The 12,060-nt window shown below is 40.6% G+C and overlaps 1 protein-coding gene across 12 annotated transcripts in view; it reads right to left on the reverse strand.

Annotated features, from left to right (window-relative positions):
* NRF1 (nuclear respiratory factor 1) overlaps positions 1–12,060 on the reverse strand; it is a 129,436-nt gene that overhangs the window by 31,392 nt on the left and 85,984 nt on the right. For 8 of the 12 annotated variants that reach the window (XR_003679732.1, XR_003679733.1, XR_003679731.1 and 5 more), the window contains exons 6-9: positions 11,564–11,722; positions 10,350–10,547; positions 9,290–9,391; positions 2,718–2,875 (exon numbers count right to left, since the gene is read on the reverse strand). Coding sequence is in view for 8 of the 12 variants with exons in the window: in XM_024129223.3 (XP_023984991.1) it covers positions 2,718–2,875; positions 9,290–9,391; positions 10,350–10,547; positions 11,564–11,722 (617 nt within the window). In the remaining 4 variants the exon portion in view is untranslated. Of the gene's footprint in view, positions 1–2,423; positions 2,530–2,717; positions 2,876–9,289; positions 9,392–10,349; positions 10,548–11,563; positions 11,723–12,060 lie in introns of all 12 variants that reach the window. The other 4 variants (XM_028489763.2, XM_028489765.2, XM_028489764.2 and 1 more) reach the window with 1 other exon arrangement.

Here is a 12,060-nt window from a genome sequence, read left to right on the forward strand (position 1 = left end):
CTGCTGTTTACAGTGCAGCAGAGGTACAGGTGATTGTTAGAGAACCATGCTTGTTCCATCTGCACCTGAAAAAGAGAGACTGGAAGAGAGCAGCTCTAGGAAATCGTTTTGTTACCACAGGAACAAAGACCAGATTTGCTGTGTACTTTTCACTAAGATGACTTCCAGCAACGAATTCTTTGGAGAGGCTGGGAATGGGTCTCATCCCATAGAGAAGCAAACACAAAGGGCTTGTGTCTTAAGTCCAATCCTCCTGATGTTAGACAGTGGGTTACCGCTCTTGGAATTGGAAGCCCATGATGTTCCCCTAGTAGCCTGCTATAGACTATAGTCTTGACTGCCAGGCTTGGTTTCTTCAACCCCAGCAAAGGCTGCAACACACCATCCCCCAACACTCATGGGGTGTTGAACTGATTGCAAACAGATTTCAACATCTCTTTACTCCTCCTACATGCCACAGTGAACTGTATTCTCCTTCCTTTGGAGTAAACACTGTAGCCACCTCAGTTGCATGTGAGTTTGTTAACAAGCCCTCAGGGGAAACCATTACCCTCCTTGCCTTTAGATATAAGCCCTGGTCCTTACACTAAAGGGAGCCAGAATGTGCCTCATGTTTTCCACTATGTACAGGGTTCCCAGGACACTCCCACTTCACTGGAATAGCAAAGATGCTGGCTCCATGAAATGAAGTTTTTCTGGTCTTTGATGGTGGCCTTTTAGACCCCATGCTACAGTGAGGGGTTACCGGACCCAAAGGAAGGAGGGTCTCACTCTGGCCATAGCTTTCAGGAAGTTTATCTGTGTGTCCTCTCTCAAAGGTACAAGCAGGATTGAGTCAAAGTTTAAGGAATCAAATAAGACTTTCATGTTACTGGAAAGTGATATGGTTCAACGGGCTAAGAAAAAAGTTTCTATCCCAGGTCACTCAGGGACTCACTGGTAACTCTGGAAGGACAAGTGTTTGTGTATGTTTCAGTTTTTAATACCTGATCAACCACCAAGTCCTGACCATACTTCCTTCAAAATCAGTCACTTGATATCTCCACTCTTACAACTAATTTCCATGCCTTTGACAAGTCATACCTGGACTGCCTCTTCTTAACTGGCCTTCTATTTCTAATCTCTTCTCACTATAAACAATTCTAAGTAGACAAATCTTAAAGTATAAGTTAAATGATAATAAGTATAATTCCTGAAATGCTAATTACAGGCCAGACACTTTGATGAGTTTTATATACATCATTTCATTGAATCTTTATGATTCTACATGATGAAAATTATCCTTATTATAATGATGATGAGACTAATGCTCAGGGGTTAAATTTCTCAAGATCGAATGGCAACTAAATGGCAGAGGTAGGATTCAAACCTGAATCTATACGACCTCAGAACCCTCTTCTCAGCCACTATACTATACAGCCTGATGGAAATCTTCTGTACATAAGCTTATCAAGGCTTTCTAGTGTCTACCACAGCCAATCTAAACTTCAGCTGATTTTTATATTTTGGACGAAGTGATCCCCTTACACTGAATTCCTACTATGTTCATAGTCTACACCATACATTTGGACAGTAAATTACACTCTGAGTAATGTTTGCTAAGTGTTTTACTTAAATCAATCTCCCCATTCACAGTATGATTTCTTTTAAGGCAGACATTATATCTTAGAGCATTCTTTATTTACAGCCTTACCTAGTAGAGCGCTGGCATGTCACAAGAGTTCAAAGACTATTTGAGGCTAACAGCTGCTGCACATAATGTTAACAGCAACCTTACCGTATGTTGGGCACTGACCTAAGGATCTCACATGCATTGACTTTTCCCATTCTCACAGCACCCCTACAAAGTAGGCACTGTTTTTACCCCCATTTTACATACAGGAAAGCCTTGGCATTGAGCTCAAGTAAATCACCCAAGGTCAAACAGCTAGTAAGTGACAGAGCTGGGATTCAAACCCAAGTAGCCTGGCTTCAAAGCACACATTCTTAACCATTAGTTAAAATGTCTGGGTCCATTGAAAATAAAATTGTGTAAGCAATGAACAACAAGAAGAAGAATATGGGGATGATTTTTTTCTGTCAACAACGAACAGAAGGAACCAAGCACGGAACAAAACAATTTAGTTTTGGAAATTACCTCTTACTAGAGTATTCCATTCTGTAGTATCCTTCTTAAACACATCTGAAGAAAAAAAATTCAGTTTTTCCCAATAATCCAAAACTTATTTTATTTCGAAGTCACTGATAAGCAAGGGAAACAAATTTCCTGAAAAGTCAATAAAGTCAGCTCCTGACTAGCTAAAACATGGATTAATACCCATAACAAAAAGCAGTTTCTTAGTAGGGTAAAAGGAAAATCAATCCTGAAGCTTCTTGATTTTTTATTACATCCTTTGGTCCCTTTAAAAACACAAAGTACTTACATCTTGCTGCTTTTGGTCTGTTAAGGAGCACAGAATAGGATAAAGCAAAAGGGACCCATGTCCCTTGACCAGAAGGCTTGAGCTGGAAGTCAGGCTGGACTGGTTGCTGAGGATGGGATAGGATGGGAATGCAGTAGGTGAGGGCTGATTATAAAACAACTTACAGTATCCTATGGGCTAAGAGTATTAAGTTCCAAATGCCAATTGTGACAAAGTGAGGTACAACATTTCTCTTTACATCTGTATACAGGGACAGATTCGCCCTCCTCTTTTATCGCCCACCCCTGCCTCCACCTGTTGAGTGCCATGGTGACTGTGGCTCCCTGCTGCATCTCCTGAGAAGCTGCCACTGCAGCCTCTGCCAATGATGCCACCGCCTGGGTAGCCTCTGATGCTTGTGTCGTCTGGATGGTCATCTCACCTCCTTGTAACGTGGCCCAATTTTGTTCCACCTGAGGCAGAAAAGGACATGATAGTTAAAAAATCAAACTCACAAAAGGATTATGATTTTTAAAAGTCATTTTTCTAAAAAACTGCTATGTGCTCAGCCAAATACATATATACTTTTAAATTAACATGAATTACAACGTATAGAACAGGGTTTTTAGCATATCTTTGGTGTTAAAAAGGGGGGTATTAAAATATATATTTGAATTTGCTTATATTTGCATAAAGAAATTCTGGAAGGACACAAAAGAAACCATTGAAGATATTTTCCTCGGTGTGTGCAGAGGGAGGAGTTGTGGGAAAAGGCTGAATGGAAGGCAGAAAGAAGATATTCCACTGCATCCCTTTACATAATTTTTGAAATATCTGAGTCATATCAATATAGTACCTATTCTAAAATTAAAGTTTCTGAATAAACCATAAGTATAATTCTAAAAAAATTCAAACTGTACCAAAGGGAATATAATGCCAGTACTCCAGACCTTTACCCAAAGGCCACTGCTGTTACCTATTTCTCTATTTCTCATTATCTTTGCAGGGATATTCTCTTGATATGTGAGCATATTTACACATACACACACTCAAGAAAAATGGCAGTACATGCTACATGCTTTTTGTACCTTGCTTTTTTTCATAAACAATACAGCTCTGAAATGATTTTATTTTGGAACGTATCAAGCTGCTTCACTCATTCATGATTCATAATAATGGCTGCATAGCATTATCTTATATGGATACACCATGATTTACTTAACCAGCCATCTTTTAATGGGCATTTAAGTAGTTTCCAGTGTTTTGCTATTACAAACAGTAGTGTGATGAATATCCTTATACACTACTTTGTATAGTTTATGTGAGTCTACTTATTGAGTAAATTCCTAGAAGTGGAATTACATACCAAATTATTTTGTATTTTTATTTTTGATGGAAACTGCCAAATTCAGTAAACAATTTTTTTAATGTAGCAAAACCTGCTTTTCTTTTACTGGGGAGGAATTATGAAGAAACGAAACAGGCAACAAAACAAACAAAAAAAACCCATACTATCTGGTTATATAGAGTAGATTAGAATTCAGCTTTTCTAGATCTAGAACAGGGTTTCTCAACCATAGCACTAATTAACATTTTGGGTTAAATAATTATTTGTTGTGAGGTCTGTCCTGTGGATTGTAGGATGTTTAGCAGCATCCTTGGTTTCTACCCAGTAGATGCTAATACATCCTCCCCAGTCATGATAATCAAAAATATCTCCAGACATTGCCAAATGTCCTCTCTGAGGGGTATAGGGGTTGCCCCGGGTTGAGAACCACTGATTTTAGTACAATGCTTTTCCATTTAGAGATTTTTTTTCAGTCCTGGATACCTGAATCTAGCTACTTCAGTCCATTTTGCTCAATAAATACTGGTTAAGTATCCCCTCGCCCCCGGCCCCCACCCCTCTACCCAAAACCAAAAAGCAACAGGGGCAGTGAAAGCAGTTTTTATTCTAAAATACAGAAGGTGATAAATCAAGCAGCTCAGGTATACTATTTCTACAGACTCAGGTCTCAGGATGTTAGCTGTGTTTACTGGAGCTCTTTCTGGGGCCCAGTGAGTGGTAAACTTGTGCCTTCATGTTACTGTGTCCCAAAGAAAGTGTCACAAGCTCTAGGAGACACAGATACTTAAAATGCCTCCCGCAGGACTTCCCTGGTGGTGCAATGGTTAAGAATCCGCCAGCCAGGGCTTCCCTGGTGGCGCAGTGATTGAGAGTCCACCTGCCGATGCAGGGGACGTGGGTTCGTGCCCCGGTCCAGGAAGATCCCACATGCCATGAAGTAGCTAGGCCCGTGAGCCATGGCCGCTGGGCCTGCGCGTCTGGAGCCTGTGCTCCGCAACGGGACTTAAAAAAAAAAAAAAAAAAAAAGGAATCCGCCATCCAATGCAGGGGACACAGGTTCGAGCCCTGGTCCGGGAAGATCCCACGTGCCGCGGAGCAACTAAGCCCATGCCCCACAACTACTGAGCCTGCGCTCTTGAGCCTGCGAGCCACAATACCGAGCCCACGTGTCACAACTACTGAAGCCCACGTGCCTAGAGCCCGTGCTCCAAAGCAAGAGAAGCCACCGCAATGAGAAACCCACGCACCACAACAAAGAGTGGCTCCGCCCACCGCAACAAGAGAAAACCCATGCACAGCAACGAAGACACAACACAGCCAAAAATAAAATAAATAAACAAAAAAATAAAATAAAATGCCTCCCGTTTTGGCTCTATTTCTATACTTAGATTATCATAGTGCTCCTCCAAATGTTTGTCAAAAGCTCCCCAGAGAATGAGACATTCCTTTGAGCTACATTAGTGTTTGCCCTGAGTTCTTATAGACAGTGAGCTGTGCCAGCAAGCCTTCAGGGCCCAACAGTAAGAGCCAGATACCCTACTTCCTTCCTGTAGAGCTGCAAAGTTGCCCACTCAGGAATTCACGAAACTCTTGCTTCTTAAGGTATTATCTCTTTGATCTCATTATTCCAATGAGCATCACTGCAAACAATGCCACTTCAGATGGCGAGTTACACCGCCAATCCAGAGATGGTCGATGGTTCCACTCAGAACATCAGCTGAAGCTGGCCAGCCCGGTAGCATTTTCCTCTTTCCAAATCTGCCCCTCTATATTTCTGCCCATCCCATTGCTGAGTATGGCCTAGTGCAGCTCTCCCAAGTACTCATACTCTACGGCAGCAACTTAATACATATACATTTGGTTACAGCTATATTTGTAGTGAAAATGGTATTAGAATGTTGCCATACACAGTATACTTTAAGGAAGTTAAATTTGTGGCACAAAAGATTAATGGATGGTGGTAAAGGGTGGAGAAGTGGGAAGAAGCAGATGAAGAGATTTCTATTCAGAGTAATGACAGGTAATAAATAAATCAGCTTAGGTGTTAACGCTTCTTTGGAATTTCCTATTCTTGAGTCTCAGTGCTTTAGAGTTGTGTTTGCTTGAGCTCTTGCTGGGCTCCCTTTCCATCTTTTGGGAGCCACTGTGTGGTTATCTATGCCTGGATGTCACCATGTCCCAGAGAAAGGCCACAAACTCTAGAAGGGAAAGATATTCAGAGGATGTACAGTTAGCTTCTGTGCTTTTCTGAGAGAGACCCACTACAGTGAGGCCCTTCAAACTGTGGCTATCCTTGTCCCACTGGCTACCGTGGACCACCTTGGCTTTTCCACACTTTCACACTGTGATGCACTGCATGTGATGCTCCCTTTGAGAGGAACACAACTCCCATCCTTTGCTTCCTGTTCACCCCTCTAGTCTGAGTTCAGGTGAGATTAGAGCCAAGACAACTCCCTATAGTCAAGGCTCAGGACCTCTCCTCTGTGTTCCACAGTACCCTGGGCTTGCTTCTACTAAATCCTTATCTGATTGCCATTTTCTCTGATGTGTTTTTCTCTACCACCTACCTTTGTGCTCCTTAAGAGCAAGAATGGTCTTTACTTTCCTCTACCTATAGTAACATAGTGTCTGGCACAGGGCTCAGAAAGCCTTTACTTAATGGATAGATGAAGAACATGTTCCTTTATTCAGATTTCCCTACTTGCTCTTCAGCATACCTATATTTCAAATAAATTGATATTCCTAAATTGATATTCAAAAAAAACCCACCTAAAATAAGCTATGCTACTTCAAAACTGTTACATGTGTTGATGGTTCAGTTTAAAATTCATGTCTCTAATGTCTCTGTACTTTGGTTTCTTCTGTTTCTTCTTCTAACAGAAGCACATGTCTTACTATTATCAGATATCATTTCTCTTTCAAATTTCAATTTTTCTGACACATAATGCAATTAATATCACCCATACCAATTGGTGGTCTTACCACAGAATAAATTCTCAAATCCATTTGTATTTGTAAATATGCCATCAAAATGGCAATTGTGTATTTTGAAATCAATATATATAGTTTATTTCATATTATTTTGAAATTCTTTCCTATTCATTTCTAAACGTTTATGTAATTTGTTCTGTGTCCCTAGTTAGTTTTAAATTGCATTGGGTTAGAGATTCTTTTGGTTTCTTTGTAACTACTTAGATTATTCGATATTCTCAGCACACAGAGTACTCAGAGTTGGGAGACCATTTTATTACCAGAAGAGACAGGCCCACAGAAGGTCCTTCTTATAAATGTAACCAATTGCAACTAACTGGATGTTAAATGCAGTATGATCTAATGTAAGAGCTCTCACTGGCAAGGCTAGGATAACAAAATAACCTTAAAACTTCCAGAAGTATAGGTATTGTTTATTTTTGTAAAGAACTTTCTGTTCCTTGGAGAAACAATGCTACATACAGGCAGTAGGATGTTTCTACTGAGTCACCTGATGCAATGCTTTGTTGGCTTGATATGGTCTTATCTGTCCCAAGTCAGTGAGATATTCTGACTAATCACAGTCCTCATGGCTCAAAACTAAGATGCTGACAACCATGTCAACATCTAATCAGAAGGCACATAGAAGCAAACTATAGAATCTAAAACATTTTGCCACTTTTTGAGATAACCTATGCTTCTTTTCTTCACATTTTTGTTTCATTTTAAGTGTGGGAAGGGTTAGAATTTTTTTAATCTGACTGAATCTGGGTATTAACCAACAGGTTATTTGTATATGTCATTCACACACTTCCACACAGATGACTTTAAAACGAAGTCACTGTGCTGGAAAAGCCATAGATATGTGACTAAGATTTTTGTATCCTTCATATTCTCCATGAACTTTTGGATACATTGGTTGTGTGAAGTTATTCTGTAAAATGGGTTTCAAAGAATTAGTCTCTAGAGAAGTGCTTAAGCAGCTCAAAGTTACTTTCTTTAAAAGAGTACCCAGGAAACATTCAGTAGGGAGATACCGTAAATAACTTTGACTAAGTCAAAAAGTAACAAATCCCATAAATGTACCCACCACTGTCTTTGCTACCTCTTTCACACTTCAAGGAGTGTCTGTCCTCTAGATTTAGTGTTTGGGGACTGACGAATTTTCCCCTCAGCTAATCCATTCTCTTTCATGATGTTTATATACTTTTAAAAGTAAATCTGTTGACTTCTACCTTTCTATACTGGAAAAGCAAAGGGTAGCTCCTGCCCCAAACCCTCCCAGGCTCCCTCACTGGAAACACTCTCTCCTGAAGCTACAGACCACTTTACAGCCTCTCTGACAGCAGGAACCACAGTTCATTTATGTAGACGCTTCTCTCTCCCTGAGAATAGGGTTCCTGTGTAAATCAACTCTATACATCTAACACCTCAACTGCAGCACAGCGGGGGGCTCAACACATGCTGGCTGACAGGAGCCTGCTGTATTTCTCTTCACCTTGCTAGCCATGACCCTGTATCAGTTCTCTCCCTTTCCTGAGATGCACAAATGATAGTGACTTTGTGGTGTTCTGAGTGGAAATATTCCATGGTTTTGAACAGGGGTGAGATAATATTTTTAGCTTTATTTCTCATATTGCTCTTTGACATTTGTTGGCTATTTTTCAAATTTCAGAAGTATAACCTTTAGGTGAAAAGTCCACAGTGACTTCACGAACCCTTTCCTGAACTTCACTGATGGCTCAGAGCTTAGACAACATTTTTTTCTAAATGCGTTACCCAGCTTCAACACTTACGCTGTGCCTTTGGGCAAGTCACCTAACCTTTCAGTTTCATCATGTATAAAGCAAAGATGATAACAGAACCTATACTTCCTAGGGTCGAGGAATGCTTAGTTTATTTACCAAGTGTCAATAAAGGTTAGCTACCTTCAAGTTAACATCCCATAATTATCTCAGTTTTGATAGGGAAGGATTTTCCTGTTTTTTTTTTTTTTTTTTTCTGGCCGTGCCATGCAGCCTGTGGGATTTTAGTTCCCTGACCAGGGATTGAACTCAGGCCATAGCAGTGAAAGCGCTGTGGCCGAGTCCTAACCACTGGGCCTCCAGGGAATTCCCAGGGAAGGATTTTCTTGTGAAGTCTTTTCAAAGGCTCATTTAAAATGCAATAAATCATGTCTACTGATTTACAAATATATATATATCCCTTCAAAGAATGTTTTAGTCAGCTTTAGTTTTTTTTTTCAGCTTTAGTTTTAATGATCTAATTTTTTCATAAAGTCCAAAGATTAAATTCTTTGGGATTCACAGCATAAAAGTACTAAATCCTATGTTACAAATATGCAATTGTAAGTTCATAAGGATCCATAAATTTCGATTGTTATAATTAACATACATACACAGAGTAAGCTACTTCGCAAAACTGACATGGTGTGATGTCTTAAACGGTTTAAATGAAACAATGCTACAGACGTGTAGGCTACTTACAGTCTCTTCATCTTCTGGACCCTCCCTCTCCCTCACCTATACATTTAAGTATTTAAGTGGAAACAGACAGAATCCTTTCTTACCTCTCCATCAGCCACAGCAGAATAATTCACTTGGGCAACAGTGACTGTGGTTGGCAATTCTGAAGCATCAGCCAATGTGGCTACTGTTGCCCCTGTACCAACCTAAAGAAAAAACATGGAACGTGATGTGTCAGTGGATGGATCCTTCAACCTCTCCTTTACTCAGAAGTTAAGATTCATATAATCCCAAATTCAGCAGAGGTAATGATTAATATGCCCTGTAATATGAAATGAATTACTAAAATCACATCTCAGACACTAACATGAGTTTCAGAGTTTTACTTCAACCATATAAGCCACTATGAGAAGCCATCATGTTTCATCATTGGTGCCCAGTGTCAGTCAACCAACTTTCTACTCTCACCTCAATCTGGATTTTAGACGCTCCCTCTATCTACCAACAAATTGTGTTTCACCTCAGAAGTGGTAATTCAGAAGGAATATTTCCTGGCCACTGAGAGAGGGAAATGGTAAAAAAAGAAGCCATTTTTACAGTGCTTTGATTTGGAAATGTCTAGAAATGCTATCTACAGCTTTGTATTTAGCAAAATGCAAACAATTTAAAATATTATTCAAAAAATCGAGTTCAGGTAGGAAGATCTTGGGGAGCTGTATAAAATTCATACAAGAATTTCTATAAAGACAACTTTCTCGGGCCTCCCTGGTGGCGCAGTGGTTAAGAATCCGCCTGCCAACGCAAGGGACACGGGTTTGAGCCCTGGTCTGGGAAGATCCCATATGCCGCGGAGCAACTAAGCCCATGCGCCACAACTACTGAGCCTGCCCTCTAGAGCCCACAAGCCACAACTACTGAAGCCCGCGCGCCTAGAGCCCATGCTCTGCAACAAGAGAAGCCCACGCACCACAACGAAGAGTAGCCCCCACTCGCTGCAACTAGAGAAAGCCAGCACACAGCAATGAAGACCCAACGCAGCCAAAAATAAATAAATTAATTAAATAAGTTAAAAAAAAAAAAAAAGACAACTTTCTCCACTCTGAGGTGAGGTGCCCACTGATCTGCCTCAGAAATCACAATCTGGTAACCAGAAGGTTTACTCACCTGGATAAGCGAGACAGTGCCATCAGGGTTACTAAAGGTCTGGACTACGGTCTGTGATGGTACAAGATGGGCTATACTGTGTGTGGTTGTGGCCTGTGTTTGTGTTTGCTGATCTTCAAAAGCATACAAAAGGTCCTCCCGCCCATGCTGTTTATAACAGTTTTTAACTATGGTCCGTAGTGCCTGGGTCCATGAAACCTGTCATCAAAAGACCAGAAAAGCACATTAAGTCACAAAGAATGTCGGTTATTCAGTTCTACTGTGGAATAAGCAGCTGCTTATTTATCAAACCAAACCAAACTTGTATGGAGTAACTCTCTCAGGATTATTTCCCACAGACCGATTTGGACATAAAGAAATTCAGCATCAAGTACCAACAATTTCACACTGGTTTCCTTCCTGATCAAAGTCTGGTTTAACTTTTGGGTTTTCCTGAGGCCAACTGTTAAACTTCTCACAGAAGAAGGTTACCCTTTCGTCAAGAATATTATTTAAGATTTTTAAAAATATTTATTTATTTATTTGGCTGTGCCGAGTCTGCTGTTGCGGCACGCGGGATCTTCGTTGCAGCATGTGGGATCTTCAGTTGTGGCATGTGGGCTCTTAGTTGCAGCATGAGGGACCTAGTTCCCTGACCAGGGATCAAACCCGGGCCCCCTTCATTGGGAGTGTGGAGTCTTAACCACTGGACCACCAGGGAAGTCCCTTTATTTAAGATCCTCAGTAGATTTTTAAAGCTAACTGAAAAAAATGAATATGCAGAACCAATAAGGGAGGACACCTGGTTTAGTCTTTCTTTTTTAAAGTTAAGTTTCATTATCAGCGGACTTCACTAACTTCACATCTCTTTATATTTTCAACAGTGATGCTTGCTAACCAGAAATAAGGACATTTTAAGTCTTCAAAGTGATTAATACCTTTTACTTCAAGTTTCATTAGTTTTTCCAAGCACCTTATAAAATTAAAACTGCTCCAAAAGGCAACGATGTAGAGAGAAGTGTAAATTCACAGACTCATCCCAAGTCTTTACAGTGATGGAGTGATGAATGGGAAAGGCTATAAATCAGAGAATATCAAACCTCTTTTGGGGGATAGGTTTGACTATTACACAAATGTTTTTAGACTTTAGAGCATAAGAAGTAGAATAACAAAAAGTGACGTGGTTGATTCAGAATGGAAAAGCAATAGGAAACTCAAGCCAGAGAAACCCTCACCCTCTGCTTTTGCTCTTCTGTGCGGACATCGCTCCGAACGTTTGCCCATGGGATATCTTCAGGCCACCAGATGGGCTTGCAGCTTTCTTTACCCCAGCCTGGTTTTCCCCGACCTGTGGAGTACTTCAGCATCTCTGGAATAAATGCCCGAAGCTGGGCCTGGAAAACAAGAGTGTGGTCATCAGTAGTCATGAAAGACGTCTGGGATGTGTTTGTGCCTCCCAACAAATTCTGTGTTTTGTTTTGTTTTTTAACATCTTTATTGGAGTATGATTGCTTTACAATGGTGTGTTAGTTTCTGCTTTACAACAAAGTGAATCAGTTATACATATATATATGTTCCCATATCCCCTCCCTCTTGCATCTTCCTCCCTCCCACCCTCCCTATCCCACCCCTCTAGGTGGTCACAAACCACCTAGCTGATCTCCCTGTGCCATGCGGCTGCTTCCCACTAGCTATCCACCCTACGTTTGGTAGTGTATATATGTCCATGCCA

The sequence above is a fragment of the Physeter macrocephalus genome, chromosome 5, assembly GCF_002837175.3.
Source record: "Physeter macrocephalus isolate SW-GA chromosome 5, ASM283717v5, whole genome shotgun sequence".
NCBI classification, from domain to species: domain Eukaryota; kingdom Metazoa; phylum Chordata; class Mammalia; order Artiodactyla; family Physeteridae; genus Physeter; species Physeter macrocephalus.